Source organism: Quercus suber, unplaced genomic scaffold, assembly GCF_002906115.3.
Source record: "Quercus suber isolate HL8 unplaced genomic scaffold, Cork oak 2.0 scaffold_58, whole genome shotgun sequence".
NCBI lineage: Eukaryota > Viridiplantae > Streptophyta > Magnoliopsida > Fagales > Fagaceae > Quercus > Quercus suber.
This window is the reverse complement of record NW_027069523.1, coordinates 1036080-1062573: the sequence shown is the minus strand read 5'-3', so window position 1 is coordinate 1062573 and position 26494 is coordinate 1036080. Positions and strand designations below refer to the sequence as shown.

General features: G+C 33.4%; 3 protein-coding genes across 5 annotated transcripts; 2 read left to right on the top strand and 1 right to left on the bottom strand.

The window, feature by feature from the left end:
- Positions 1–1043: 1043 nt before the first annotated feature.
- Positions 1044–7285, top strand: LOC111991898 (probable LRR receptor-like serine/threonine-protein kinase At5g48740). Of its 3 annotated transcripts, none has more exons than XM_065772403.1 (16): positions 1044–1610; positions 2014–2554; positions 2767–3218; positions 3325–3442; positions 3523–3591; positions 3682–3750; positions 3837–3905; positions 4003–4074; positions 4373–4441; positions 4509–4741; positions 4827–5050; positions 5183–5309; positions 5391–5459; positions 5981–6170; positions 6257–6389; positions 6814–7285. In XM_065772403.1, the coding sequence occupies exons 1-16, from the start codon at positions 1535–1537 to the stop codon at positions 7030–7032; spliced, it is 2730 nt and encodes a 909-aa protein (XP_065628475.1). In that variant the 5' UTR covers positions 1044–1534; the 3' UTR covers positions 7033–7285. The 3 variants fall into 3 exon arrangements, with proteins under 3 accessions (XP_065628475.1, XP_023879481.1, XP_023879480.1); XM_024023713.2 differs by having other exon boundaries at positions 1045–1610; positions 4824–5050; XM_024023712.2 differs by having other exon boundaries at positions 1046–1610; positions 4818–5050.
- Positions 7286–7782: 497 nt separating this feature from the next.
- Positions 7783–14741, bottom strand: LOC111991899 (uncharacterized). Its single transcript, XM_065772404.1, is given in 11 exon segments — positions 7783–8206; positions 8281–8346; positions 10054–10119; positions 11350–11405; positions 11852–11924; positions 12118–12202; positions 12425–12470; positions 12473–12536; positions 12680–12752; positions 13154–13482; positions 14445–14741. Coding segments are annotated over 10 exon segments (684 nt in total). The 5' UTR covers positions 13228–13482; positions 14445–14741; the 3' UTR covers positions 7783–8125.
- A 6994-nt stretch (positions 14742–21735) lies between these two features.
- LOC136067110 (GCN5-related N-acetyltransferase 10, chloroplastic-like) lies at positions 21736–24199 on the top strand. The gene is made up of 4 exons (XM_065772428.1): positions 21736–22023; positions 22572–22624; positions 22803–22976; positions 23841–24199. Exons 1-4 carry the CDS (start codon positions 21736–21738, stop codon positions 24079–24081), a joined length of 756 nt encoding a protein of 251 aa, XP_065628500.1. The 3' UTR covers positions 24082–24199.
- The last annotated feature ends 2295 nt before the right edge of the window (positions 24200–26494 follow it).

Genomic DNA, 26494 nt, shown 5'->3' with positions numbered 1-26494 from the left:
CCTAATCGATGATCATTTTTTGTCAATTCTACAATACAACGTATGTGACAATTAATCTGCCTATTACTTAAATTGGATGCCTAACCTATCACTATATTATATGTTACTATTTTCTATACTTATTTATACTTGTATGACTTTACAAAAATGAAGCAAAAGAAAATTCTCGGCAAATACCGGCCTTTTTCTGTCGACTAATTCATACACTACACAACAAGAACCTTCCATTCAACAATTTATAATTATGGGTTATTGTTTACCATTGGCTCAATCAAAGGCAATCATTTTACGTTTTGAAGAGATTGATCCTACCAAATTTACTGTTATATACTTAATCAATATTATCATTGATGAGAATATATATATCATATATACATGTGATACAGGGCTATTTGTACTTATTTGTTGCTTTATAATATGCTTTTAGGGTAACCGAATTTATATCTCCTTAACTCCTTTATAATTTCAGTTTACAAATACTAAAAATATTAAGGATTATTTGCCACTGTATTCTAAGTTTTAAAAATTTTATTTCTTATAATCTAATTAATGACATCTACTCGTCCATCGGCCTATGGACGAGTAGATGTCATTAATTAGATTATAAGGCCACTCAAAGAGCATGGATGAGAAGTACCCTTCAATAATTAATGCATTGAAATTTCAGACAGAGAGTAAGAAAGTATGAGATATAGATGAGGCCCTTTCAAAAAAAAAAAAAAAAGAGATATAGATGAGGCACTTGCAGTCTTGCAGATAACGTTAACACCCACCCAACAGTGAACGAACATTCCATTTCCATGGTTCGCTATCCGTACAAGTACAACAAAGGAAAATCTAATTAATAGTCAGAGCCCCATCACAACGCCATTTACATAAAATATCAATCTGACTGACTTGAAACAAACCAGGTACATATAATTTTTTGTCTGACAGCGTCAACTTTGAGGACCTAGTCCACTAGATAGCTAGATAGAGACATAAAGAAAGAGAATGTGCGTGTAACTATGTTCTTCTTCATCGTTTATTTCTTCTTCAATATCCTTTTCAATTTTCATTTTCAACAACTACCACAACTAATGCCGCACCCGCAGCCAGAACAGGAAAAATAGCAGTTTTCTTTTTCTCTTCTTTTTTGTTTTTGTTTTTGTTTCTGTTTCCGTAACATATATTTTCATCACTAACCGAAAGCTATAATCATTACCACTACCGCCACGCTTAATAGTACCATGGCCATCATCATCCATTACATATAGCCTTTCTTTTTCTTACAGCTTCAAACTCAAGAAAAGAAGAACCCCACTTTTACTCATTACTCTCTCATCAAATTGTCACCACCCCACCCAAATAAACATAATCATTTACTTTATTTCTTGTTACTCTTCTGAACACACGTCCTTTTCTCTTATTCTTTTGCCGGTGCCTGGTGATGGTTTTAAACCATAAACTTTCACTCTAGCCTTTGTGAGATCAGTCTCTTGAGTTTCTGAGGGACAAGAAAAATACTTGAAATTGGTTGCGGGGTTCTGAGTTCATGAACATGCAGTGTTTCTGGGTTGGCTTACTTCTTTTCTGTGGCTTTTTCGTTGTTGGTTTTTGTGACCAAGATGGTACGTTTTGTTCCCCTTGTGTGTAATTTTTTTTTTAAAAGAATCTTTTTTTTTTTAACGAATCCAAAGGTGTATTTAATGTCTCATCATTTAAAATTTAAAATATCATGATACTCTATATTCTCTCGGATCAAGGACATAAAATCTTAACTATGAAATTGACTATATCTTCTTTTTTTTTTTTCTTTTTTTGTTTGTTTGTTTGTTTGACCATGAAATTTTATTTTATTTATTTTATTTTTTTACTCTTTGGAAGCATGTTTACTCTTTGGAGTAATCAAATTTTTTATTTTTGGTATAGCAGATTTTTTTTTTTGGGGGGGGGGGGGGGGGGGTGTGGGCTGTTTGTCTTGAATTAGTACTACAGCGTCTGAAAATTTGCTTATTTATACAAATGGTACAGGTTTTTTGAGCATATCTTGTGGTGGAAATACTAGTTATATTGATTCATCAAAAATATCATGGGTCCCTGATGGTGAATATGTAAGCACAGGCAACATCACTACCGTTAAGTACATTGAGGGTACCTCCACATCCAATGTCCCAATCCGGTATTTTCCCAATACTCAAGGTCGCCAGTGTTACAAGTTACCGGTAAATAATGTGTCATCCTTGGTTCTTGTAAGAGCCCACTTTCTGTACCAAAACTATGATGGACTTGGGAAACCCCCTGCCTTCTCTGTTTCCCTTGGGAGAGCTATTACTAGCACTATAAATCTCACTACTAATGATCCTTGGACAGAAGAGTTTTTATGGTCAGATAATAAGGAAACAGTGTCATTCTGCTTGCTTTCTATACCGGACGGTGGATCTCCTCTCATTTCTTCAATTGAAGTAAGGCCACTTCCTCAAGGAGCCTATGCAAGTGGCATGGGAGATTTCCCCAATAAGTCACTTAGGAAGAGTTATCGAATCAATTGTGGTTATGCCAATGGCTCGTTGAGGTATAAACATTCAACCTCAACCTCCTTTTGACATTATATATAGCTTGAATGATTTAAGTAATTTCTTAAAATAATGATTAAATTTTATGTGTCAAATGGGTTTAAGAAATTATTAAATTCACCGTTTCTTAATCGCTTACGCATATAGGACAATCACTATTTTTTATCTAAAACTTTCTGTGATTGGTTTGTAACTTTGTGTTAAATTGTAGGTACCCTTTGGATCCATATGATCGAATATGGGCCGCTGATCAAAATTTTACACCCTTTCATGTGTCAACGGGGTTTAAGATCCAACGTAACTTCAATCTGTCTACTCTAAGGGAGAGTCCACCTGCTGCTGTTCTTGAAACTGCGAGAGTTCTGGCAAGAAAGAAAGTGCTGACATACAACCTTCCTCTTGATACACTAGCAGATTACTACATTGTCCTCTATTTTGCTGGGATTGTTCCTGTTTCACCTTCATTCGATATATTAATCAATGGAGATGTTGTACAATCAAACTATACTATAAAAATGTCAGAGGTTAGTGCTCTAAACTTTACGAGGAAAGAGATCAAGAGCTTGAACATCACACTAAAGAGTATCACTTACTACCCTCAAATCAATGCAATTGAGGTGTATCAGATGGTTGATATACCTTTGGAAGCTTCATCAACCACAGGTTCCATTGAGCTTTCATTGTGCATTACTTGATAAGGTCAATATTCCAGTAGCTAGATCTCTACATCTTTCTTACTCATATATGGTCTGTTAAAACTTTCTTGCAGTTTCAGCACTTCAGGTTATTCAGCAGTTCACTGGTTTAGATCTGGGGTGGCAAGACGATCCGTGCTCTCCTACTCAATGGGATCATATTGGTTGTGAAGGAAGCCTTGTTACATCATTGTATGGACGTATTGCACATGAATGTGTTAATTATGGGGATTATTTCTCATCCATGGTCTCATTTATGTGCCTTATTTCAGGGAACTTTCAGACATCAACCTTAGGACAATTAGTCCTACTTTTGGTGACTTGTTGGATCTCAAAACTCTGTAAACTCCTTTAACCTCAGAGAAATTCCTTAAATTAACATTTGGTTTGGTCAGATAGTTTCTTATGATATATTTGTTGTTATGCCCCAGGGATTTGCATAACACATCGCTTACCAGTGTGATACAGAATTTTGGTAGCTTGCAAGACCTTGAGAAACTGTAATACCTCCTTGGACTACTAAGTCTTAATCCATTATTGCTTTATTTAGGAAAAATGAAAATAATCAAGTAATTGGAATTTTCAGGAACCTGAGTTTCAATAAGCTAACATCCTTTGGTTCAGATTTGGAGAACTTGGTTAGCCTTAAAATTCTGTAAGTTTTCTGTTTCTAGACCAATATATGGACTCAAAATGAGATACTGATAGTGCATTCTATCTCTTCTCCTTTGCTTTTCTTCTTTTTTCTACAGGGACTTGCAAAATAATAGCTTACAGGGAATTGTTCCGGACAGCTTGGGAAATTTAGTGAGCCTTCACTTATTGTAAGCGAATATTAAGATCAAATAGATTCCATTAGTGATTCCTCTCCATTTCAAACGAATTCATTTCATGATTTGGATTAAATAATACTTATCTAAAAGTGTATTCAATACCATGTCATTCAAATTTTTTTTTTTAAGTGACACACTATACATGGTTAGGTTGAAAAAATAAAATTTTGGTCGAGAGTCCATTTCTGATGTAAGGGAGAGGATCCTATTTCTTGCAAAATACTCTGTATCTAATTTTGATAAAATCATGTGCTTCACTAGATGAGATATCCTATCCTGCATTCTGCAGGAATCTGGAGAATAACAAGCTGCAGGGTACCCTCCCGCAGTCTTTGATCAAAGAAAGTTTGGAAATTAGGTATGGAAAAAGTATTGTTGTCATTTAAACTATTACTTTAGCATTCTGATAAATCAATTTTGTACAGAACATCAGGAAATTTATGCCTTGGGTCCTCCATAATGACATGCAATGATGTTTCATCCAACCCTTCAATTGAGACGCCACAAGTTACTATTTTCACCAAAAAAAAGCAGAGTGGACATAATCATATAGCAATTATAGCTGGTGCAGTTGGTGGAGCAGTACTTGCTCTTATCTTATCTCTTGCAGTATTCCTGTACATAAAGAAAAATAGAAGTGAAGTTACATATACATCAAGTATGTGAAAGTTTACATTCTTGTTGCACATTGAAGTTTTTACTTGACTCTTATATGAGCTATATGTTACTCTTAGGGGCAGCAGCAGAGATGCAAAACTGGAATATAGCAACTGAGATGCGAAAATGGAATGCAGCAAAAGTCTTTTCCTACAAAGAAATCAAAGCAGCTACGAACAACTTCAAGGAGGTTATAGGCCGTGGTAGTTTTGGATCTGTTTACCTTGGAAAGCTTCGAGATGGAAAATTAGTAGCCGTGAAAGTGAGGTTTGATAAAAGCCAACTTGGGGCTGATTCTTTTATCAATGAGGTCCACTATCTGAACTCTGCTTTGTATACTCTGGAAGAAAAGTGGAATACGCTTCCTGTTTTATCTATCTTGAGAGTAATGATTCTCTTGCAATTTTACCTAATCTTTTTCAATATTATGGATTGTTTTTAGGTCTATCTATTGTCACAAATTCGTCATCAAAATCTTGTATGTTTGGAAGGATTCTGTCATGAATCAAAGCAGCAAATACTAGTCTATGAGTATCTACCTGGGGGATCATTGGCTGATCACCTTTATGGTATGTTATGCATGATACATATTTGGGACACCTCTTGCTTTTATGAGAATTTCGAGTTTTCATTGTTGATGTTACTTCCAGGTATAAACAGTAAAAAAGCTTCATTAAGTTGGGTTCGCAGACTGAAAATTGCTGTTGATGCTGCGAAAGGTACACTGCTTTTTCTATTATCAAACTGAAAAGACAACATAGGAAAGCAATCATCTTTGCAGATGGAAGAAACACAGAAGTCTGAGTTTCTATAGTTATATGATAAATTAGAATATAATAATTTCTGGATCTACATATGAAATAATATAGCTTTAACTGAGAGATATGTTGAACACAAAAATGCTCAGACCATATGGTCAAATTATACTTTATGGCAGTCGTGTGGTTCTGCATTATGAACAGATATGTGGGCAACTATATTATGGTTTTTAGGACAACTTTGTGCTTCTTTGAATCACTTATGCAATATCCTCCATCATTTACATAGTAACCAACTGTTTGATAATAAGTAGACCACAAGCATTACCATGGAAAACAAGATGATTAGAATATCATAGCAAATTAACTTTATTCTTGTTAATTAATAGAAATTTGTAGAAGTCCTTTTTCATTCTTAATATTCCATCATTACTATTGAAGGGGATAAATGGTTCCATTTCTGAGCCTTGTTTCTTTTAAAGGATTGGACTATTTACACAATGCAAGTGAACCACGAATCATACACCGAGATGTGAAGTGCAGTAATATCCTTTTGGACATGGAAATGAATGCGAAGGTCTGTGACTTTGGCCTCTCTAAACAAATAACCCAGGCAGATGCAACTCATGTGACAACTGTTGTCAAGGGCACTGCAGGCTATCTAGATCCTGAGTAAGTTTTCAAAAAAAAAACAAAGGTAGAAAGGATATTTATTGGTTCTTGATGATTTTGATGCTGAAAACGAATGTCATGTGCAGATATTATTCTACCCAACAATTGACTGAGAAAAGTGACGTTTACAGCTTTGGGGTTGTTCTTTTGGAGCTCATTTGTGGTAGAGAACCATTGAGCCACTCAGGAACTCCAGACTCATTCAATTTGGTCTTATGGGTAACCTGAAGCTCATCTTGTACTCTATGCTCAGTAATATTTGTCAATTTTCTGCACCTGCAAGAACAAATGTTTACAATTTCTGAAGTAGCCTTGTTTGCTTACATTTGTAGTAATTCTTGGACTACAGGCTTAAAAGGACATGAAAACAAGCAGTTGAATATCTAAAATTTTCGTTAAACATTGCTTGTTTGTACCATAACGAAACAATGATTTGTGCTTCCTCATCAAAGATTAGGAAATGGGAACAACTCCTTGTAAATCATGTCTAGGTCCTTGGCATAGATATTGATCTTCTATAGTGTCAGTCTTTGTATCTGCGTAATCTTAAATCTAAAAGTTAAGTAGTGAATGCTCCATTCAGAGGATGATATTGATGATTGCAACATTGACATTGTGGTGTTTTTGGATTTGCCAACTGCAGGCCAAGCCCTATTTACAAGCAGGTGCATTTGAGATAGTGGACGAGAGCTTAACAGGAACATTTGAAGTAGAGAGCATGAGAAAGGCAGCCTTCGTTGCTGTGAAGTCAGTAGAGAGAGATGCATCACAAAGGCCAACTATTGCAGAGGTATTGGCAGAGTTGAAAGAAGCCTATAGCATTCAGCTCTCCTATCTAGCATCTTTCGAGCATGGCAGCTGATTACCAGACAATACAACTTATGAAATATTTATCCTCGAACTAAGACTTTTATTTATTTTTTCTTTTCATTTTCTTTTTGAGTATGTAAATAGAATGAAGTCTTCGCATAGTCAAATCAAGCAGAATTGCCTTGAATGCCAATATTAATAGAGATGTAATAAGGTTTACTATTAGTTACTTTTTTTGAAAATGTTAAGAAGAGACTGTATTTCCGTGATAATAGCAGCAATGAAAACTTTTCTTTTTCCTGCAAGTTATCCTAGGTTTGACATAGTGGTTAACTGATTTGGCAGGACACAACAACCATTGGCCTGAGATATTAACATATTAAGAAGCATACACATGATGACAAGAATACATGACTCAGCAAAATATAAAAAGACAATAATGCACTCCTACACTCACAAGCTCAACAATCATCATCCACTAGTGTCAGCCAGTCTCAGTGTAAAGCATTGTGTTATAAATTCACTCTGTTCTCTGCAAAACCGCAAACCCTTACCTGCTTGTGAGGCCATAAGGTTGCATGTATATGAATAACTACCTGTCTATGTGCCAGCTATCCATAGTGTGTAATGTACCAAACAACTAAAAATTCCATAACCTCAAAATAAAGTACAGTACCGTAAGTTGATCATGTTTGTTGCCCCCAAGAAGATAAAAATGGTAAGTCCCTTACTGTTCTTCAATTATTACATTGATCTGTTCTCCAAGGAAGTGTATTATATTAAGAAAATCTAAAACAGAGAATACTGACAATGACACGCATCAATTATTTGTATGCTAACTTTTTGCTTACAACAAGTGGAGTTAGGGGATTTGAACCCAGGTTCTCCCCACTCAAAGAACTAGATCGTGTTCTTGAGCCACAAGGCTTTTGACTACCTGTATATTAACTTTGTACATCATTTTGTCACACTAATATTAGGCCATTTTCTCTATATGAAATAACCCCAGAAAATTGGGTAACAGTATAATTGTTCAACAAAAGGTTGCATTTACCTACAAAATGTGAATTAGAAGTCATATCTCAGTATGTACAAATTGATAGCTTCTATCCTCTCTTTTTGAGCGCTACTTGATCGAGAAACAACTATGAGGAGTAGCGGCGTTGCAGGAAAAGGAATAATGCCGTTGAAGCAGCCACAGCGTATGGGAAAACAGTCCAAATTCCCTATATAATTATAGAGGTTACATCCATTTATTTGTATAATAAGAACTTTTCAATGCAAACAGAAATCTGCTTACCACTGCTGTTGCAACTGTAGCAAGGGCAGCCACAGGATGCTCCCTCAATAAGAATCCAATCCCTAACTGGGCTCAGAAAGCCAAGAGTGAAAAATGCATTAGCTGCTGAACTAAAAGCTTGCTATTGAGTTACTTTCATGTTAATTTTAACTGTCATTAATGGTTACAAAAAGAAGGGAAGATTAAATCCTGAAAATTTGAAACTTGAGCATATGTCTGATTTAACAGTTAAGAGTGACGGTGCTTGAGTTAAAATAAGCATGCACCCAGCAGGAAAACCTTCACACAGAATGATAGACATGAAACCAATAAAAATAGACTTTTTTTTTTTTGAAAGTTTTAGTCATTTCGGCAAGCGTCAGAAGTTGAGGCAATGATGGCACCTAAGATGTGATTATATCTCCCTTATTAAACATTCATGAAACATCATATGCATTAATGGTACAAATTTTAGCCATAGGTGTCATATTGTGTATATTTTGCTCTAGCATCCAACTTTCAATCAAGAAAACTCTAGAATGCAAATTACACTAAATGGAAACCTCTAATTCTAAAAGAAAAGCAATAGAAATACAAGAATAGATTGAAAACATAAGACATAACACACATTAATGACAGTTTCTGATGTATTGATTTTGATACTTTCTAAGAGCAAATTTAATGAATGCAATGAAAAGGACATTGAGAACAGAACAGAAAAGTTTTTTCTTTTCTCAAAAGCTGCCTCCATAAATCTTTTAGTCTTCTTCAACCAATGAGACTTCTAGAAAGACCAACAGAAACTCTTCTTCTCTGAAAAAATTTCAGCAGAGTTTCAGCTCTTTCTGCCGGGACGCACCTGTTTATATAGAGAAAGCTACGAGAGTGTTTTGATTTAACTTCGAATTTTAAAAGTCCAATCATAGAGATCCAGCCACACTTCTATCTTTATCTATAAATCAATCTCTTCTGCAACTACTTCTCTTCTATAGGCAATGATTATTTCTATATAATAAAAAATCTTCTTGCTTAAAATTTGAGTGTTAGACTATTATTTTTATCAGCCTATTTTGGAGTGGGGAAGGAATGGAGTAGAATGGAATAGATTGAAAGGAATTTTTTAATAATATTCAATCTATTCTTTGTTTGGAAGTTAAGTAGGAAGGAATAGAATGGCCAGAAAGGAATTCTAATTCCCAAAAGTAGGAGGAACACCCATATTTCTTCATTAAAATTGAGGTGAAATATTGATTTTCTTTCTATTTTGAAGAGAAAAAAAAGTAAAACATGAAGGTTAAAGTAAAACTTTTTTTTTCATTTCCATTCTATGTTTTATAAACTCCCAAACAAAATGGAGAAAACACATCATATTCCATTCCATTTTACTCCCTTTTTTTCCCAAACATAGTGTAAATGATTTGCGGGCCCATTGTCCATTGACAATGGTTACAGGACCTTTTTAATTCTCAGATTAGTCTAATCCTTAACATGCAAAATTTTGGTCAGGCAAAATCTATTTAAAATTAATCAGCACATGACCTTGGTGTACTGAGTTTTACTTCCCATGTCATTTTAAGAATTGTAGTCCCCAATGAGCTTACTTTATTTCTTGAAATTTTTTAGCCAGGGGCCTGAAATTTGACCCATATTGAGCTCCAATTTGATAGTATTTTTGGCATTATTTTACCTCCCTTTAAAAGCCCAAAATATTTGCTAATACAGCTGCGTTTTTAAGTCTTGGCCCTTTTATCCCTGTATATATAGCCACAAGTTCACCAACAGAATTGAACTCACCTGAAGGGGAAGAGTGATCAAGCCACCACAACAGACTCCAGCAAAGAAGCACTCTGGAGAAATACCCTGCACTCAGATTAAGCACATCATCCCCAAGATGATAATAGAATTTAACAGTCAGATACTGGTTGCATTCAATTCATACATGTGTTTATGCCATTGAAAACAACAAACTTGTCAGTTATATCCGAGATGAATAATACTTGACGATGATCAAAGTACATTCTTCAGCTTTTTGTAGTTATAAAAAATATAATATTTCCAAATTTACTTTGTATCTTCCAGATTTTAATTAGTACAATTTTGGCCAGACTGTAAAAGATAAAAATATTACATCAAACAACTCGCTTTGGTACAATTTTTCCTGAATGTAAAAAATATAATGGAACATTACATCAAATAATTCACTTCTGGTGGTCATCACAAATTCAAATACTAATCAAATCAACATCATTAAATACTTCAATTTCATATTTTTCAACTTAATTTACATTTTTCCATTTTTTAATTATTATCTTCTTTCAAAGATAATCTTATTTATTTATGTTACCATTTATTTTATTGACTAACTGACAACTTTATAGTTATTTACGCAGGCTTGCATATCCCATATGCACAAAGGGAGATTATTATTTTTTTTTTAAAACATCTATTTGATATAACTACATAATAACAAAAGAAAATTGTAGGATCTAATTTCCTGGATATTTGTTTGACAAATCCACAGCGCCATATCCCCATACTATTTTTCTCATATGGTCATTAAGTCTCCCATAAAACTTTATTTCTTTATATCCTTAGATTAAACAGTCTACCTTCCAAAATTGTTGCTTTAGCTTGACCCATATGTTCCTCCTAAGGCAAGTTTCACAACTAGCATCCTAGTCCCCTTCCCTCTTCTTTTCAAAACTTGCTTGGTCCCATTTGCATAAGTTCCATTCCTGAGTATTATTAAATGATTGATCACACCCAACATCTTAAGGAATTGAAGACATGCCCAGCCTATCAAGAACACATATGTGATGCAAGTGAAGACCAAAACATAATATACTTAAGTATTTTTATATCAGTCAATGTTTTCTCAAACATCAAGGAATGGCTTTTAAGAACAAAACCCATTAAACATAAACAAGCCTACCATGCCACCCAGATTAGACAACTCATACAAAGTGGTAGAGTGGTAAGAGATGAACATTAAAAAACCAATGTTTGAGCACAGAAAAAATTATCAAAGTATCAAAACAAGCATAAAGTTCAAAAGATTGTAACAGGCCAGAAGTTCACAGTAATACTAACCATGGCCCCTGCTAGGAAAGCTGTTGGATTTCTCACTCCTAGGGAAAATCGTTCTACTGCAGATCAAAATGAATAAGAACATACAAGTTAGTAATATGACTCAAAGAAGCTTCATTATCCATACACACTGCATTCACTTGACAATATAAAGTGCTTGATTGAACATATCCACTGTGTTTTACAGTAGCTAATCATGTTTAAAGAGTAAATCATGAAAAAAAAACAAAATGACAGCTAAGTGAGTAGGGACTATATTGCGGTGGACCCTGTATTGATGTACAAGGGTACTGTCAAAGGCTCAAAGCCTAACAGGAATGCTAGATCATCCAATTACAATGCAATGAAAATCTGTTATCCATATAAATTTTATAAAAGAAATGCCAATTATTGTAAGATATAAAATCAGGTAACATGTCCTAATGAGAGATACCCGAGACTGCGCATGCAAATTGAAAATTTTAATAAAATCTCACATAAATATAACAAAGCTCTTAGAGCTCACCAAAGCCAGAGAGATTGCGATATTTTTGCACCGTGTGAGTAATGTTTAAGGCCTTCTCTTTGCCAATCCCTAACTACAGTCATTATCAGGATTGTGATATTTCCACAGAATGAGAACAGTAAATCAGTTTATTTTTTTTAATAGTTGCAGATAAGAAGTCTTCATATGCACATAGATATAATAATAAATGTATGGGATTTTGTGGATGTATTTATCTATCACGCTGAGGAATGAAACAAATTCAGAAGCAAGTAAGCTGAACTTACCCTCGAACAAACATCATCAGATGCCCCTGATTGCCTGAAAAGCTTCCCCAAATAAAATGGTATCAGATCACTGATGCAAACTCCCCTGAAAGATGACTGTCACATTTCAGAATAACAAAATAGAGCAGTAGACACTAGACAGAGCAAAAAAACTACTAACTGCTACAGTAAAGTACACAGCAGCATTCTTGTAGACGATACTGGTAGGCTTCACTTCCGAAGTCGATTCTTTGGGAAAAAAAAAAAAAAAAAGTCGACTTGTAACAAGCTGCAAAGAATTTAAGGTTAATATAGAGCTATAACTAACCAGTATACCCACAGAATGGTGGATATTATGTACGGAGCATTTCTGAGAAAGATTCAGCAAAAGAGTGCCATGTCCCATCCAAAGTCAGCATCCGTGCTAAAGTTATGCCAACCTAAAATTTAAATCCAAAGGTCACTCATAAGTTCAAACAACACTGAATTATAAGACCCTGTTGGTACAGACCAGAGACAGTAATAAATCCAAAGAGGTAAAAACTTGAGATTGAATGAATAGATACCAATAAAGAGGACAGACCCAAATATTTAGAGCCTCTTCACTAATGAAAAGTCCACACCCAGCAGCCATAAGCAACCAAAAGTAGATCCATCTGCATTGCAGTATATTTGTAAATTCCTCAAAACTTTTCTATTAATGAAGTAACAATGGTGAAGACAAAGCAAACATCATGATGGTTTTCAAGTTAAAATATAAAATTTAGCTCTAACAGAAAATGATTTCGCATGGATTAATTTCGATATTAAACTATAATTTAACCTCCCCTACCTGCAAAAAGAAAAAGAAAAATTGAATTAATAAAAAATCACAGTTTGCATCAGGATGAATTTTAATGGCAGATTATTTTGTTGCTGATAAATCTAACTGCAGATAGATATAAAGGAGCAATCTGTTTCAGTGAATTACGTAAAAATTTAGAGACAGTTCTGGAAAGCCAGCTCAAAAGAAAACTAGGCTTTTTTATTTAGTGGGGAGCCAGACTAATGCGCATACCCTGGTGCATATTCTGGAAGTACAACATTGTATCCAAAAGTTTTAAAAGTGAAACCAACAGGGGGAGCAGCCATTACTGAAGAGGATGAACCTTCAGCCAGAAATTGAATTCCAAGCGACGGTCCAAGAACAGGCCACTGGAGGCAAATAGATATTACGTGACTGTTGCAGCTATGCCCAGCACAATTGCCACTTTAGCCAGGAATGAACCACGTCCATTATTCTCATTTCCAATCACCTCATCAGTTAATCTATCTTGTTCATCCAGAATATCTTGAGATCTAGCATCTTCATAACTCTCTGCATTCTCCTGTTGAAAGCTTCTAATCCTATTTGCAAAAACAAGATATATTACATTCTATGCTCAAAACGACACACGCACACACACAACAAAAAAAAAAAAAAAAAAAAAAAAAGAACAGATGAACGATTGGAAGCTGCAAGGCATTACACCAAAAAAATTTGAAACATACATGCTTCAGGCATTACATGAAGGAAAAAAATATTGCCAGTTTTACTACAAAATACTTACCAACTGATCTGGCAAGAATTTAATTAGTGCCACTTCAATAGCATAATAAATACACATACTAGTTACTTTTTTGTGATAAATGAGTGGAGACGCATAAGCTTGTAAGACTTCTATAATAAAATGTGTACTTTCCCGAGTATCACTCTCACATGAAAACCATCGAAGTTCTACGCACACAGCGCGAATTATTGGATGTTTGAGAAGGGCATCTGTAAAAGCTAACTTGTCCAAATTATAAAAGAAAGATATTACTTTTGGACAAAATTTAGCTATAAAATTGGTTGTAGCCTAAGATTGCAACCTTAGTATCTTTTTATTGGGGGTAAATTTTGACAAATCAACTATTTAATTACATCTTCTTCTTATATCCTCTATGTTTACAAAATTTCTAAAAAATTAAAAATCAATAGTTATGTCATCAATAAATTTTTTAAATTGCAAATTTTTGTAGTTTAAAATTATGCATAAAATATATGTTTATAAATCATATAGTAAATAATATCCGATTAACATAAAATTTGACATGTGTATTAAGAACGTAAAGAACATTCAATTTAATGGTTAGATTTTCAAAATATGTAATAATATTTATTTTATTGAGCAAGGTTGTAGCCAAAGGCTACAACCAATTTTGTAGCTAAATTTTGTCCATTAATTGAGGTAAATATTAAGTTACTGAAAACATACGAAGAGGCAGTGTAACTTAAGCGCAAGCAATTACTACATAATAGTACTTTGATTAGTAAAGCGATAATGAACCTGGAAACCATCATAGTTGTCATTAGGTCTAGATTATATTGGTCGATAAACCAACACATAAATTCAGCGACCATTCATCAATCAAGAATGTATAAATTGCTCAAGGCATTGAATATCCACCCAAAACATCAAAACCCAGCATCAAATTCTGACACTTTTGCTGGCTACTGAATGTATATCAACTAATTGAGCACAAAAATGAAGCAACAGAGAAAATCAGTCATATTCAAACTTTCACCACTGCCTTTTGTTTTTCATTCTTTTTGTTTTCTGAGCAACCAAGATTAGAATGATTAAGAACCAAGTAAGCAGATGAAAGTTACCTCCAAGTTGAGGATTTGAAGAAGAGGGAAACCAACAAATGTCCATTATCTTTTGCAAACAACCTGTGATTGACACAGAGATAGCGTAAATGCTTGATGGGTTGTGGTGTAAAGGACTTATTATTAGAAGTTAAGGTGGGTGGGTGTGACAAAAAACACCCATGTGCTAGAACTGCAAATGGAAAGGTTTTTGAAGCCATTTTGTACGAGCATGGATGATGATGCCAGTGACAGAACAGAGTTATTTGTAGGATCCTGTGGTGCTTGTTACCATGTTAGAAACATGAGGAGGTTTTAGATCCACGTGGTTGGTGCTAATCAGTTGAGAGTAACGAGAATATGCCTAGTATTATAGCGTGTGGGAATGGGGATCCTCTTGTAAACCGATGTTTTAAAACATTCTTTTCAGGTCCCACCTATTTTACAAGAAAGTGCGCCGTAAGTTTAGGGCCTGTTTGGATACAACTGAAAACTGAAAATTGAAAACTGAAAACTGAAAACACTGTAGCAAAATAATTTTTAAATGTGTAAATAGTACCGTGAGACCCATTTTTAATGAAAAAGTTGCTGAAAAGTGAAAATTGTGGGTCCGTAAACAGTAAATTTTGGTTGAAAAGTCAAACTTTGCGGCTACTGTTCATTAAACAGTATCCGCTACAGTACATAAACAGTAAAAAAACTGAAATCCGTGAAGAAAAATAAAAAAAAAAAAAAAAAAAAAAAAAAAAAAAAAAACAGACGAACAATTGGAAGTTGCAAGGCATTACACCAAAAAAATTTGAAACGTACAACATGCTTCAGGCATTACATGAAGGAAAAAAATATTGCCAGTTTTACTACAAAATGCTTACCAACTGTTGTGGCAAGAATTTAATTAGTGCCACTTCAATAGCATAATAAATACACGTACTAGCTACTTTTTTGATATAAATGAGTGGAGACGCATAAGTTTGTAAGACTTCTATAATAAAATGTGTACTTTCCCTAGTATCACTCTCACATGAAAACCATCGAAGTTCTACGCACACAGCGCGAATTATTGGATGTTTGAGAAGGGCATCCGTAAAAGTTAACTTGTCCAAATTTCATAAGAAAGATATTACTTTTGGACAAAGTTGAGTTACAAAATTGGTTGTAGCCTAAGATTACAACTTTAATATCTTTTTATTGGAGGTAAATTTTGACAAATCCACCATTGAATTACATATTTTTCTTATATTCTATATGCTTACAAAATTTCTAGAAAATTAAAAATCAATAGCTATATCATCAATAAATTTTTTAAATTGCAAATTTTTGTTGTTTAAAATTATGCATAAAATATAAGTTTATAAATTATATAGTAAATAATATATGATTAACACAAAATTTGACATGTGTATTGAGAGCGTAAAGAACATTCAATTCAATGGATAGATTTTTAAAATATATAGTAATGTTTATTTTATTGAGTTTAGGCTACAACCAATTTTGTAACTAAATTTTATCTATTAATTGAGCTAAATATTAAGTTCCTGAAAACATATGAAGAAGCAGTGTAACTTAAGCGCAAGCAATTACTACATGATAGTACTTTGATTAGTAAAGCGATAATGAACCTGGAAACCATCATAGTTGTCATTAGGTCTAGATTATATTGGTCGATATATCAGCACATAAATTCAGCGATCATTCATCAATCAAGAATGTATAAATTGCTCAAGGCATTGAATATCCACCCAAAACATCAAAACCCAGCATCAAATTCTGACACTTTTGCTGGCTACTGAATGTATATCAACTAATTGAGCACAAAAATGAAGCAACAGAGAAAATCAATCATATTCAAACTTTCACCACTGCCTTTTGTTTTTCATTTTTTTTGTTTTCTGAGCAACCAAAGATTAGAATGATTAAGAACCAAGTAAGCAGATGAAAGTTACCTCCAAGTTGAGGATTTGAAGAAGTGGGAAACCAACAAATGTCCATTATCTTTTGCAAACAGCCTGTGATTGACACAGAGATAACGTAAATGCTTGATGGGTTGTGGAGTAAAGGACTTATGATTAGAAGTTAAGGTGGGTGGGTGTGACAAAAAACACCCATGTGCTAGAACTGCAAATGGAAAGGTTTTTGAAGCCATTTTGTACGAGTATTGATGATGATGCCAGTGACAGAACAGAGTTATTTGTAGGATCCAGTGATGTTGGTTACCATGTTAGAAACATGAGGAGGTTTTAGTTCCATGTGGTTGGTGCTAATCAGTTGAGAGTTACGAGAATATGCCTAGTATTATAGCGTGTGGGAAAGGGGATGCTCTTGGAAACCGATGTTTTAAAACATTCTTTTCAGGTCCCACCTATTTTACAAGAAAGAGGACCGACAGCGTAGTAAAACTTCAATCTTACTTAATAAAATAAATATTATTATATATTTTTTATTAATTTATTTTATTATTTAATTTATTTTTGTTACTATTTATGGCTCTTACTATACTTTTAGGTACTATTTATAAGTCCCACTATACTATTTCAATTAACATTTATTTTTATCTACCGTACTTTCAGTAAAAAGTTTTCAATTTCAATAAAATAAGCAGATCCCAAACAAACCTTTAATACACATGTCAAATTTTATAACAATCAAATATTATTTACCATATGATCTATAAGCTTATATGTTACGCATAATTTTAAATTACAAAAACTTGCAATTTAAACAATTTATTGATGACATAGCTGATGATCTTTAATTTTCTAAAAATTTTGCAAGCATGAAAGATATAAGAAGAAGGTGTAATCTAGTGGTGAATTTGTCAAAATTGTCCTCTAATAAAAAGATATTGAGTAAGATTGTAACATAAAGTTCCAACCAATTTTGTAATTAACTTTGTCCATGATTTTATATCATTCTCATTCTCATTCTCATTCTCTCCCGCTTCTTTTTTCACTCTTCTTTTTTTTTTTTTTTTCTTTTTATCCTCACCTTACATTGCATCCAACCTGAATTTTTTAAGGAGGTTAAATGATTTACAATCTTCTTTGATTTTTTTTTTCTTTTTAAAATAAGGATAGGAAAGAAGCCCCATATTCACAAGAATCACAACCTTTAATTAATACTAATGTCTAAGCCTGTTCAATGTATTTGGAGCCTTTAGCCAAAATTTTAAATAATTTTTCTTTTATATTCAAATATTTATTAAATAATTTTATTATTTCTTATATTAAAACACATCTACAACTACAAGACACTACCTATTCACATTTTTCCAACCCAACACTATGTGTTGACCTGAATTGTCAAAAATTTGGTAAGGATTATAGGTTTTACAACCTTTTTACTCCTATAATTTTTTGACCTAAACCCAGTTTGACCCATACACATTTGGTTCAAACCCGAACCCATTCGATCAACATATTTGCTAGGTCTATTAAAATATTCCTTAGCCTATGTAATAGCCTTTAAAAAAATCTTTAAAAAATCAGGCTCAAGCCCACTTTTGAACCCATTGTACTATCATTGTAGTGTACTATACCATTGTACTGGCATTATACTACTAGGTTAACTAGCTTCTATATTTAGATACTCAAAAAGTGAACACCCTTTCCAAATACAATAATATTCCAACAATTTCGTTAGTTCTCCGATTTTGAAATTATGTATGAAACTAGCATCTCGAGTTTTAAAAACTTGAGATTTAATTAGATCTTGAGTTTCTAAAACTCAAGACCTAAGCGGAGACCCAACTGGTGGCATCTGAGGTGGAAAATATACCACGTAGAACTCGAGTTTTATAAACTCGAGTTCCACCATTTTTTTTTAAGATCAGCCTTCGTCTTCTTCAAAAGGCAATAACTTGTATCTCCATTTTTTTTTAGATCAGCCTTCGTCTTCCACCATTTTCTTTTCAATGTATCTCCAAGAACACAAGCAGTGACACCCACCAACTCCAGCCTTCATTACCACCGCCACGTCCGATCCCAGCTCTGCCGTCACTGCCTCCGCCGGCGAAAGGCAATAACTTGTTGGGATGATGACGATGAAGAACATGGAAATGAAATTGAAGCAAGTGGGTAGCTCAAACTTCTTCTTCCTCACGATCTTTTGAGTTCTTCATGCAGATCAGACTTAGATCATCCAATCGCCCACTCAAATCTGCTCTTCCTTTGTTCTTTGTTGCTGTTCTTTGTCATCAGATCGTTGGTTCTTCGTCGTCAGATCGTTCTTCTTCAGGTTTGTTCTTCATCATCGGTTCTTCTTCGGTTCTGGTGTTATTGAAGTATCAGGTCTGTTCTTCATCGTCGGTTCTTCTTCAATTCTGGTGTTGTTGAAGTACCAAATGGTTTTGCTTTTAGAACTCGAGTCTCAGAGACTCGAGATCTATGTGGCATTTTCTTTCCAACTCATCAGCACAAAGACTCACAGAGCGAGTTTTTGAGACTCGAGTTTTAATATGAATCTCGAGTTTCTAAAACTCGAGATGCTAGTTTGCTTATACATTTGAAACGCGTATTAACTTACTACATTGTAGATCCTTACACAGCTGCTTTGCAAATACCCCCTCAAAAAGTCTTGGGACACACCCTTTAGTGCATATTTTACCACAACTTGCTTTAGTGTCAATTACTAATTGAAATGCAAATACCCCCTCAAAAAGTCTCGGGACACACCCTTTAGTGCATATTTTACCACAACTTGCTTTAGTGTCAATTACTAATTGAAATGCAAATACCCCCTCAAAAAGTCTTGGGACACACCCTTTAGGCATATTTTACCACAACTTGCTTTAGTGTCAATTACTAATTGAAATGCTCTAATTGGTGAACTCATGTGTAAGTGATATAATCCAATTACCAACGGACACCTAAGTAAGTTGGGGCAGGTGTGTACAAAAAGGTGTCCCTAGAAAAACTCTCTAGACACTCTCTATACAACACCGTCCATTTGTTAAGTACTACATTAAATTTTATTCTAAAATAGTCACTAAAAAATTTAAATGATACAAAATTTAATAAATAGATAACTTGAATATATTAACATCACCCCAAAAAAAAAAATACATGAAGTATTACAATTTTCTTCTACTAACAAAGAGAAAAAGGAAAAAAGAATTAATAAGAGATAAAGTGAAAACTGAGAATATTGAGATGAGAATAAGTGAGAGATTCTGAAATGATAATAGAAAAGAGAAAAAAGGAGAGAGAGAGAGAGAGAGAGAGAGAGAAATGATACTTGCAACAACTGCGAATTGAGTTACTAAAGAGAGTAAAATTGTTGTGATTACAAAGTCAAAGAGAGCATAGCTACCAGCATTGCTAAGGAGAACTTGTGACCACAAAATTTTTCTTGGTACTCTTTTTTTTTTTTTTAATAAAAAAATGAAATTAGAGATTATTTTTATATAATGGGTTGAACAAGTTACAAATTTGAATGATTAGGGGTTTTTTTTAATAGGCTTTTTTTAAAAGAAAGTATTCACTTGTTACTGATCTAGTCTTGTTTTCAATTTGTTTGGGTTAATACTTGTTGTTATTTGACCCCCCCCCCCTTCTTTTTGTTTAAGGGGTTAAAGATTATGTTTAGGGGCCAAAATTATTTTTAAAGTAATGCTACATCCACAATATTTTCATAACAATTATTATATAACAAGCTATTATTAGTAAGTATAAAAGTGATGTTAGTATTGAGCCTAACTTAGTTTACCACATAAGATTTGTTGTGAGATTATTCTAAAAATGTTATGAGTATAACATTATTCTTATTTTTGTTGAAAACTCAGCCTACGATTGCAATAATAAGTCAAGGGACATAACATATATATTTCCTAACTTAGTATTAGTATTAGTTTACCGCACAAGATTTGTTGTGAGATTATTCTAAAAATACTATGAATGTAACATTATTCTTATTTTTGTTGAAAACCCAGCCTGCGATTGCAATAATAAGTCAAGGGGCATAACATATTTCCTAATTGTTAACATGATTTATTGTGATTAGTGCATAAAAAAAAATGTAGCGTCATGATGGTCTCATGTAAAACTAATTCTTCAATTACATCTACCATCTTAGAGCATTAGCATTGGTGGTACCAAAAATTTAGCAATTTAGCACCATAAAAAGCTAATTTAATTATTTTACTACATCACTTTATAAAACACCAAATATCAGTGATTTTATTTTAGCATTCAACATAATAAAATGATATATCTTTTAATATATATATATATATATATGTGTGTGTGTGTGTATGTATGTACGTATTACCTTTTTAGCTACTGCACAACCATCTTTGGTTGTGCACGGTAACTTAGCAGGAAAAAATAAAGAAAAGGTTTTTACTCCACTGATACGGTCCACTTTTGCTATATTTTGATGATAAATTTAGCATTTTAGCAAAATACCTATTCTAAAGTTGTATAAAAGGTTGCAAAAAATATTGTATGTTTGGAATTTCTCTGTTTATACAAGGCAAATTTTCAAATGTACATCGCATGTGGTATGGACCCTCTAATATGGCATCTTAGTTCTCATGGTCTCAAGCAAACAAGAATTTATGACCACTCATATGCATACCTTATCTTTCCCTGCCACCTGTGACCATCGTTCTCCCATGTTTATTAAAAAAGAAAAAAGAAAAAGTGAGAAGAAAGAGTAATTACAGCAATGGAGTTTTCTATTAATCTCATTGCTCATCTTCTACTGTTCTACGGTTGACATAGGCATTGGTCGAAAAGCATCGATGATCAACCCATAGAGATTAGCTTCCGTTCTCTCTCGTAAGCATACCATACCTTACCCAGCTTTCCTTTTATAGTCTCAATAGCTTCTCTGGACATATAAGCACGCAATGAATAAACTGAGTAAATCTCAATGGCCTAAGCGAAGCTTTTAGGCCAAGGAAGCAAGCAATCATACACTTGGATCAGAAATAGGAAATGTAATGTAAGTATATTCTACCAAAAAATTAATTTCTCATACTATATATGAACATGGCTCATTTGGTAGCAAACCACCGCATTATTCCAAAAAAACTATGTATAGAACCTTCAAATGGAAACACACGTGGTCTTAAACAAGGTAGGACGAGTAATTATTTGATGGGTTATGGAGAAAGTTGGAGAATTAATGCAGGTCTTCAAAGTGGGAAAATATTGATGAAAGCAAGAAGATTTGTGGTGCATAGTTCAACCTCATCAGCTGAGGAAGTGGGTTTGGTTGGGGATGGAAAATTCGCTGAGGGACAATTTGGATATTTGGTAAATGAGTATGGATGGAAGGTAAGAAGGCTGGTTGAGAATGCTGATGAGATGAGGAAAGCAGCTCAGATTCAAGCTGAAGCATTTCATGTGCCTTTGGCACTTTTCAATGACTTATTCTTCGACTTCTTTTTTCTTTTCTTTTCTTTTCTTTTTTGGCTGAGCAAAAAAAATGTAATTAATTTTGAAAATTTCTGGGTATTCTTGTTAAAAGATTTACTTGAACTTTATATGTGTATTCTTGTTCATGAGTTAATGTCTAAATCAGACTTAGTAATTCTTTTTTCTGAATGCGAAAGTAGTTAATTCATCCTTGGGGAAGGAATAAACATGATATGGTGAACTAATTGAATTTTGAAAAGTTCATCAAGGGTATTAGAGTTCATTGTAATTAAGATTAATGTACTATTAATTACCGTCTATTTCCCGTTCATATCATGGTTAAAATTTTATTTTCTAAATCTGACAGGGTATAGATCGACACTTAATCTAAAGTTTTAGACGACAGGCAGTATATTATCAACATATCCTTATGTAACAGTTGTGTGTTGAATTGCTTCTAAATACAGGCTGAGGTGCTTTCTGGTCTTGTATACAAACTTAGAAACTCACCTCCAAACAGGTAAACGTTGACCGTGGAAGATTAAATTCCTAGTGTACTTGTCATCCATAATACAAAAGAATTGTGTATAGTTAGGTCCATTATGTGCATATAAAAATTTTGCAGGACGTAGCTGTACCTATATGTTTTTTTCAAAGCCAGAAAAGACATTTTAATTTGTTGATGAAATTAATAACAGGTATGCTTGTTTGGTTGCTGAGCCTACCACAAATGCTTCTGATTCACAAAAGCAAGTTGTGGGCATTGTGGATGTCACAGTGTTGAGAGACAAATCTGTGCTTCAATATCTCCCAGCAGCTGAAGTAGAAGAGTATCTTTACGTCTCCGGGATAGCTGTTCTGAAAAGTTTCAGGTAAATTAATACATACAGTATTTCCATCCTAAATTCGCACCTCTTTTTTTTTATTTTTCTTAAATAATATTCTATCAATTTTCTTGTTTTAAAGTTTAATATAAATTAAGGAATAAAATGACTATGAAATTTTCCCCCAAAAAGAAGAACTCTTTCTTTTAATGAAATAGAGAAAAAAAAATACTCCAATTTTATCCATATTTTGAGAAACAAAAAAAAATATATATATATATATATAAATATTCCTTTCATTTGCATACCTCATTTTATGAAAGAAAAAATATATTGAGTTGGATTCCTATTCCATTCTTTTAAAAACTACCAAATATATATAGTACTAGGATGATTGTCAGGTTTCTAGTTATTTGTTTTACCACTCAAGTCCAGCAATCTACTCCAACATATTGTATCAGGACTTACTCTTTTCGATTTTTCAAGATTTTAAGTAATTATAATCTTTCTTACAATGTAAGTATTGTAATCTCGAATTATTCCGGGGCATAGTTTGAGATTTTAGTCTATCATATATACTCTTCATTTGATTCATTATAATGTAAAAGTACGATGTAACTGTATTTCAAATATCTTTAAGATTAAATCAAATTATTCCTTGCAATCGAAGATATTATGGCTAATGAGTGATGAGGCCCAAATCAATTGGAAAAAACTCTTCTTGTCAAGTAAGAGATCTGATATTTAAATCATATGTTTTTTTTTATGGGGTTCAAAAAACTTTTTTTTTTTTATAAGAAACAACTCAACTACTTTAAGTAACACCTACTCTCTTTTTCTTTTTCTTTTTTGTCTCTCACTCCTCTTTATTTTCTTATTGTTATTCTCCAACTCATATATACGGTAAAAAAGGAGGCAGAAGATAGCAACTTTGTTGCTTAAAGCTTGCGATGTGCTTTCTGTTATGTGGGGTTTCGAGTATCTTGCTCTGAGGGCCTATGAAGATGATTTTGGAGCACGTAAATTGTATACAAATGCAGGATATCGAGTTGTCTCAGGTGATCCCCAATGGATGACTACATGGATAGGAAGAAAACGACGTGTTCTTATGATTAAACGGTCTAATCTTCATACATTTAATCAAGCAACATAAATTGGCTTATAGTTTAATTTCTTCATGCCTAATTATGGCTTGTATATTCTTTCCTGGTTATGCCTGCACATGAGTTTTATTTGTGCATAAATAGTTGCCAACCAACATGTAATTTGTATTTAAGGCAAAATACAAATATTACCCTTTTAAGTCTGGTCAATTGTCATTTTTGATCCTATAATTTTTTGTTATTTCGGTCTTGTAACTTCGCATTTGCTATCATCGTTAGTTCTTCTTAATGGCAACTTTTTAAACAGAATAAAGAAATGACTAATTGTGACAGCAAATGTGAACTTACCCACAAATCCATGATATGTTAATGTGGCATGAGTATTGCCAATAAAATAGTGTAATGTGGCATGAAAAAAGAGTCTTCCAATAATATATTAACTGATTCACTCACTATGTTGAATGTTCTTTCAAAAGTCTCTGTCTCTTCTTATATATATGGAATGGAAGAGCCAATGGACCAAAGTTGCTACACACTTTACGATACCATTTATATGTAAGGAGATTTGAGATTCTAACTCCTATTCTTCCTTAGTTTTAGTAGGCAAGAAATATTAACATAACAAATACTGTCTAATGATTAACCGTTTTTAGTTGGGGAACATTAATTGTTTATTTATTTCATATTATTTTTACCGTTATAGCTAAGTGATAACTTTGTTCAATTATGACATTTGTTTTTATTGTCTCTATATGGATGGTAATATTTCAAATGAAAAAATTGTTAATAACTTAAAATATATATATATATATATATATATAAATCACTTATTTTTATTGTGGATATATCATATGATGTTCTCTTAGTGATTTGTTGGGCTTAATTATCTTCGCTCTTCAACTTTTCAGCTTTATAAGAGCTGCAGGCTTTCTTAAGGCTACTAGTTGGTGATTTCAAGGGCTTTTGAGTGGAGGGTACTCTTATAATATCAGAAATAATGTGTTTTCTTTTTTTAATGTCAGTAATAATGTGTTAAAACTCTTGGAAATAGTAAACTACTTGATATTCCAAAGATTTTTTTTGGACTTATTTAAGAGTTACATTTCTCATTGTTTAAGTTTGATTTAAATTCTTTCTAAAAAAAAAGTTTGATTTAAATTGTCAAGAGCCTTATAAATTAATTGGTATTTCTTGATATTCCCAACAAAGATTTCTAGGGTTCTTGTAAATAAATTGTTATCTCATGATATTCCCAACGAAGATTTCTAGGGTTCTAAGGTTTAAATCCCTCTAGTCTTTCATCCAAAAAAGGGGGAAATAAAATCCCCTTCACCCTATTGTAATTATTAAAAAAATTGATTTAAATTTTTTGTGTTTTTTTTTAGAACCAATATTTTGAAGTGGTGTGGGATTAAAGTATTTGACTACATCTTTTGAGAAGTCATGTGTGCATCTTTTTTTTTTCTTTTTCTTTTTTTTCCTTTTATTATTATAAATATACTATTTATGTTTATATTGGAGTAATGTAATGTGACTAATATGTTAAACTTGTGCAAGATATGTAAGTTTTATGTATTTGTGATATATAGCAGTAATTCTGAAAAAGTATGTCATTATCAATCGGTATCGAAATATTTCATTTTCTTAACTAAATCAAAACAGTCTCTGATACGGTATTGACTCCCTTGATCATAAGGGATGATTATTTTTTTTTAATAAAAACACAACCAAATTAAAAAAATAACTAAACCATAAAAATAACTATTACATTATGTTGTTTATTAGAGTCTAGCAAATATGTTATTTATTTAAAAAAATTATGCAATTAATTTTTTTTTGAGAAAGAAATTATGCAATTAATTAAGTGAGCTATATTTATCATAACAAATCTATGGGTACCTAGGCATGCATGGAATGTCCTAGGCATGTATGCAACGTCCTAGGCCGTCCTCGGACGGTGTCTTAGGAGTCCCACATCGAAGGAAAACCCCCCCACTTGCTACCTTATGAGCTTTGAAGCGAAGGGAGTAGTGTACCATTAGTTGTGGGTACCTAGGCATGCATGGAACGTCCTAGGCATGCATGCAACGTCCTAGGTCGTCCTCGGACGGCTTTGCAACATCCTAGGCATGCTTGGCTACGTCCCTCGGACGGTGTCCTAGGAATTCCACATCAAAGGAAAACCCCCCCACTTGCTACCTTATAAGCTTTGAAGCGAAGGGAGTAATGTACCATTAGTTTAGTCATTCGATATGGACACCGTCCGAGGACGTAGCCAAGCATGCCTAGGATGTTGCAAAGCATGCTTAGGACGTTGCAAAGCCGTCCGATGATGGCCTAGGACGTTGCATGCATGCCTAGGACGTTCCATGCATGCCTAGGTACCCACAAAATCAAATAACGTTACTTTGGTATTCTTTTTTTTTTTTTTTAAAGTGGTGTTTGCAAGAAACCTCAAGGTCT

Bases quoted from the DNA above. Each gene is read 5' to 3' on its own strand.
- LOC111991898 (XM_024023712.2), top strand. From the start codon at position 1,535: ATGAACATGCAGTGTTTCTGGGTTGGCTTACTTCTTTTCTGTGGCTTT. The intron at 4,742-4,817 runs GTATGTGAAAGT...TGTTACTCTTAG, and splicing joins TGAAGTTACATATACATCAA to GGGCAGCAGCAGAGATGCAA. The intron at 5,310-5,390 runs GTATGTTATGCA...TGTTACTTCCAG, and splicing joins ATTGGCTGATCACCTTTATG to GTATAAACAGTAAAAAAGCT.
- LOC136067110 (XM_065772428.1), top strand. From the start codon at position 21,736: ATGGCTCATTTGGTAGCAAACCACCGCATTATTCCAAAAAAACTATGT. The intron at 22,024-22,571 runs GTAAGAAGGCTG...TTCTAAATACAG, and splicing joins TAAATGAGTATGGATGGAAG to GCTGAGGTGCTTTCTGGTCT. The intron at 22,625-22,802 runs GTAAACGTTGAC...AATTAATAACAG, and splicing joins AGAAACTCACCTCCAAACAG to GTATGCTTGTTTGGTTGCTG.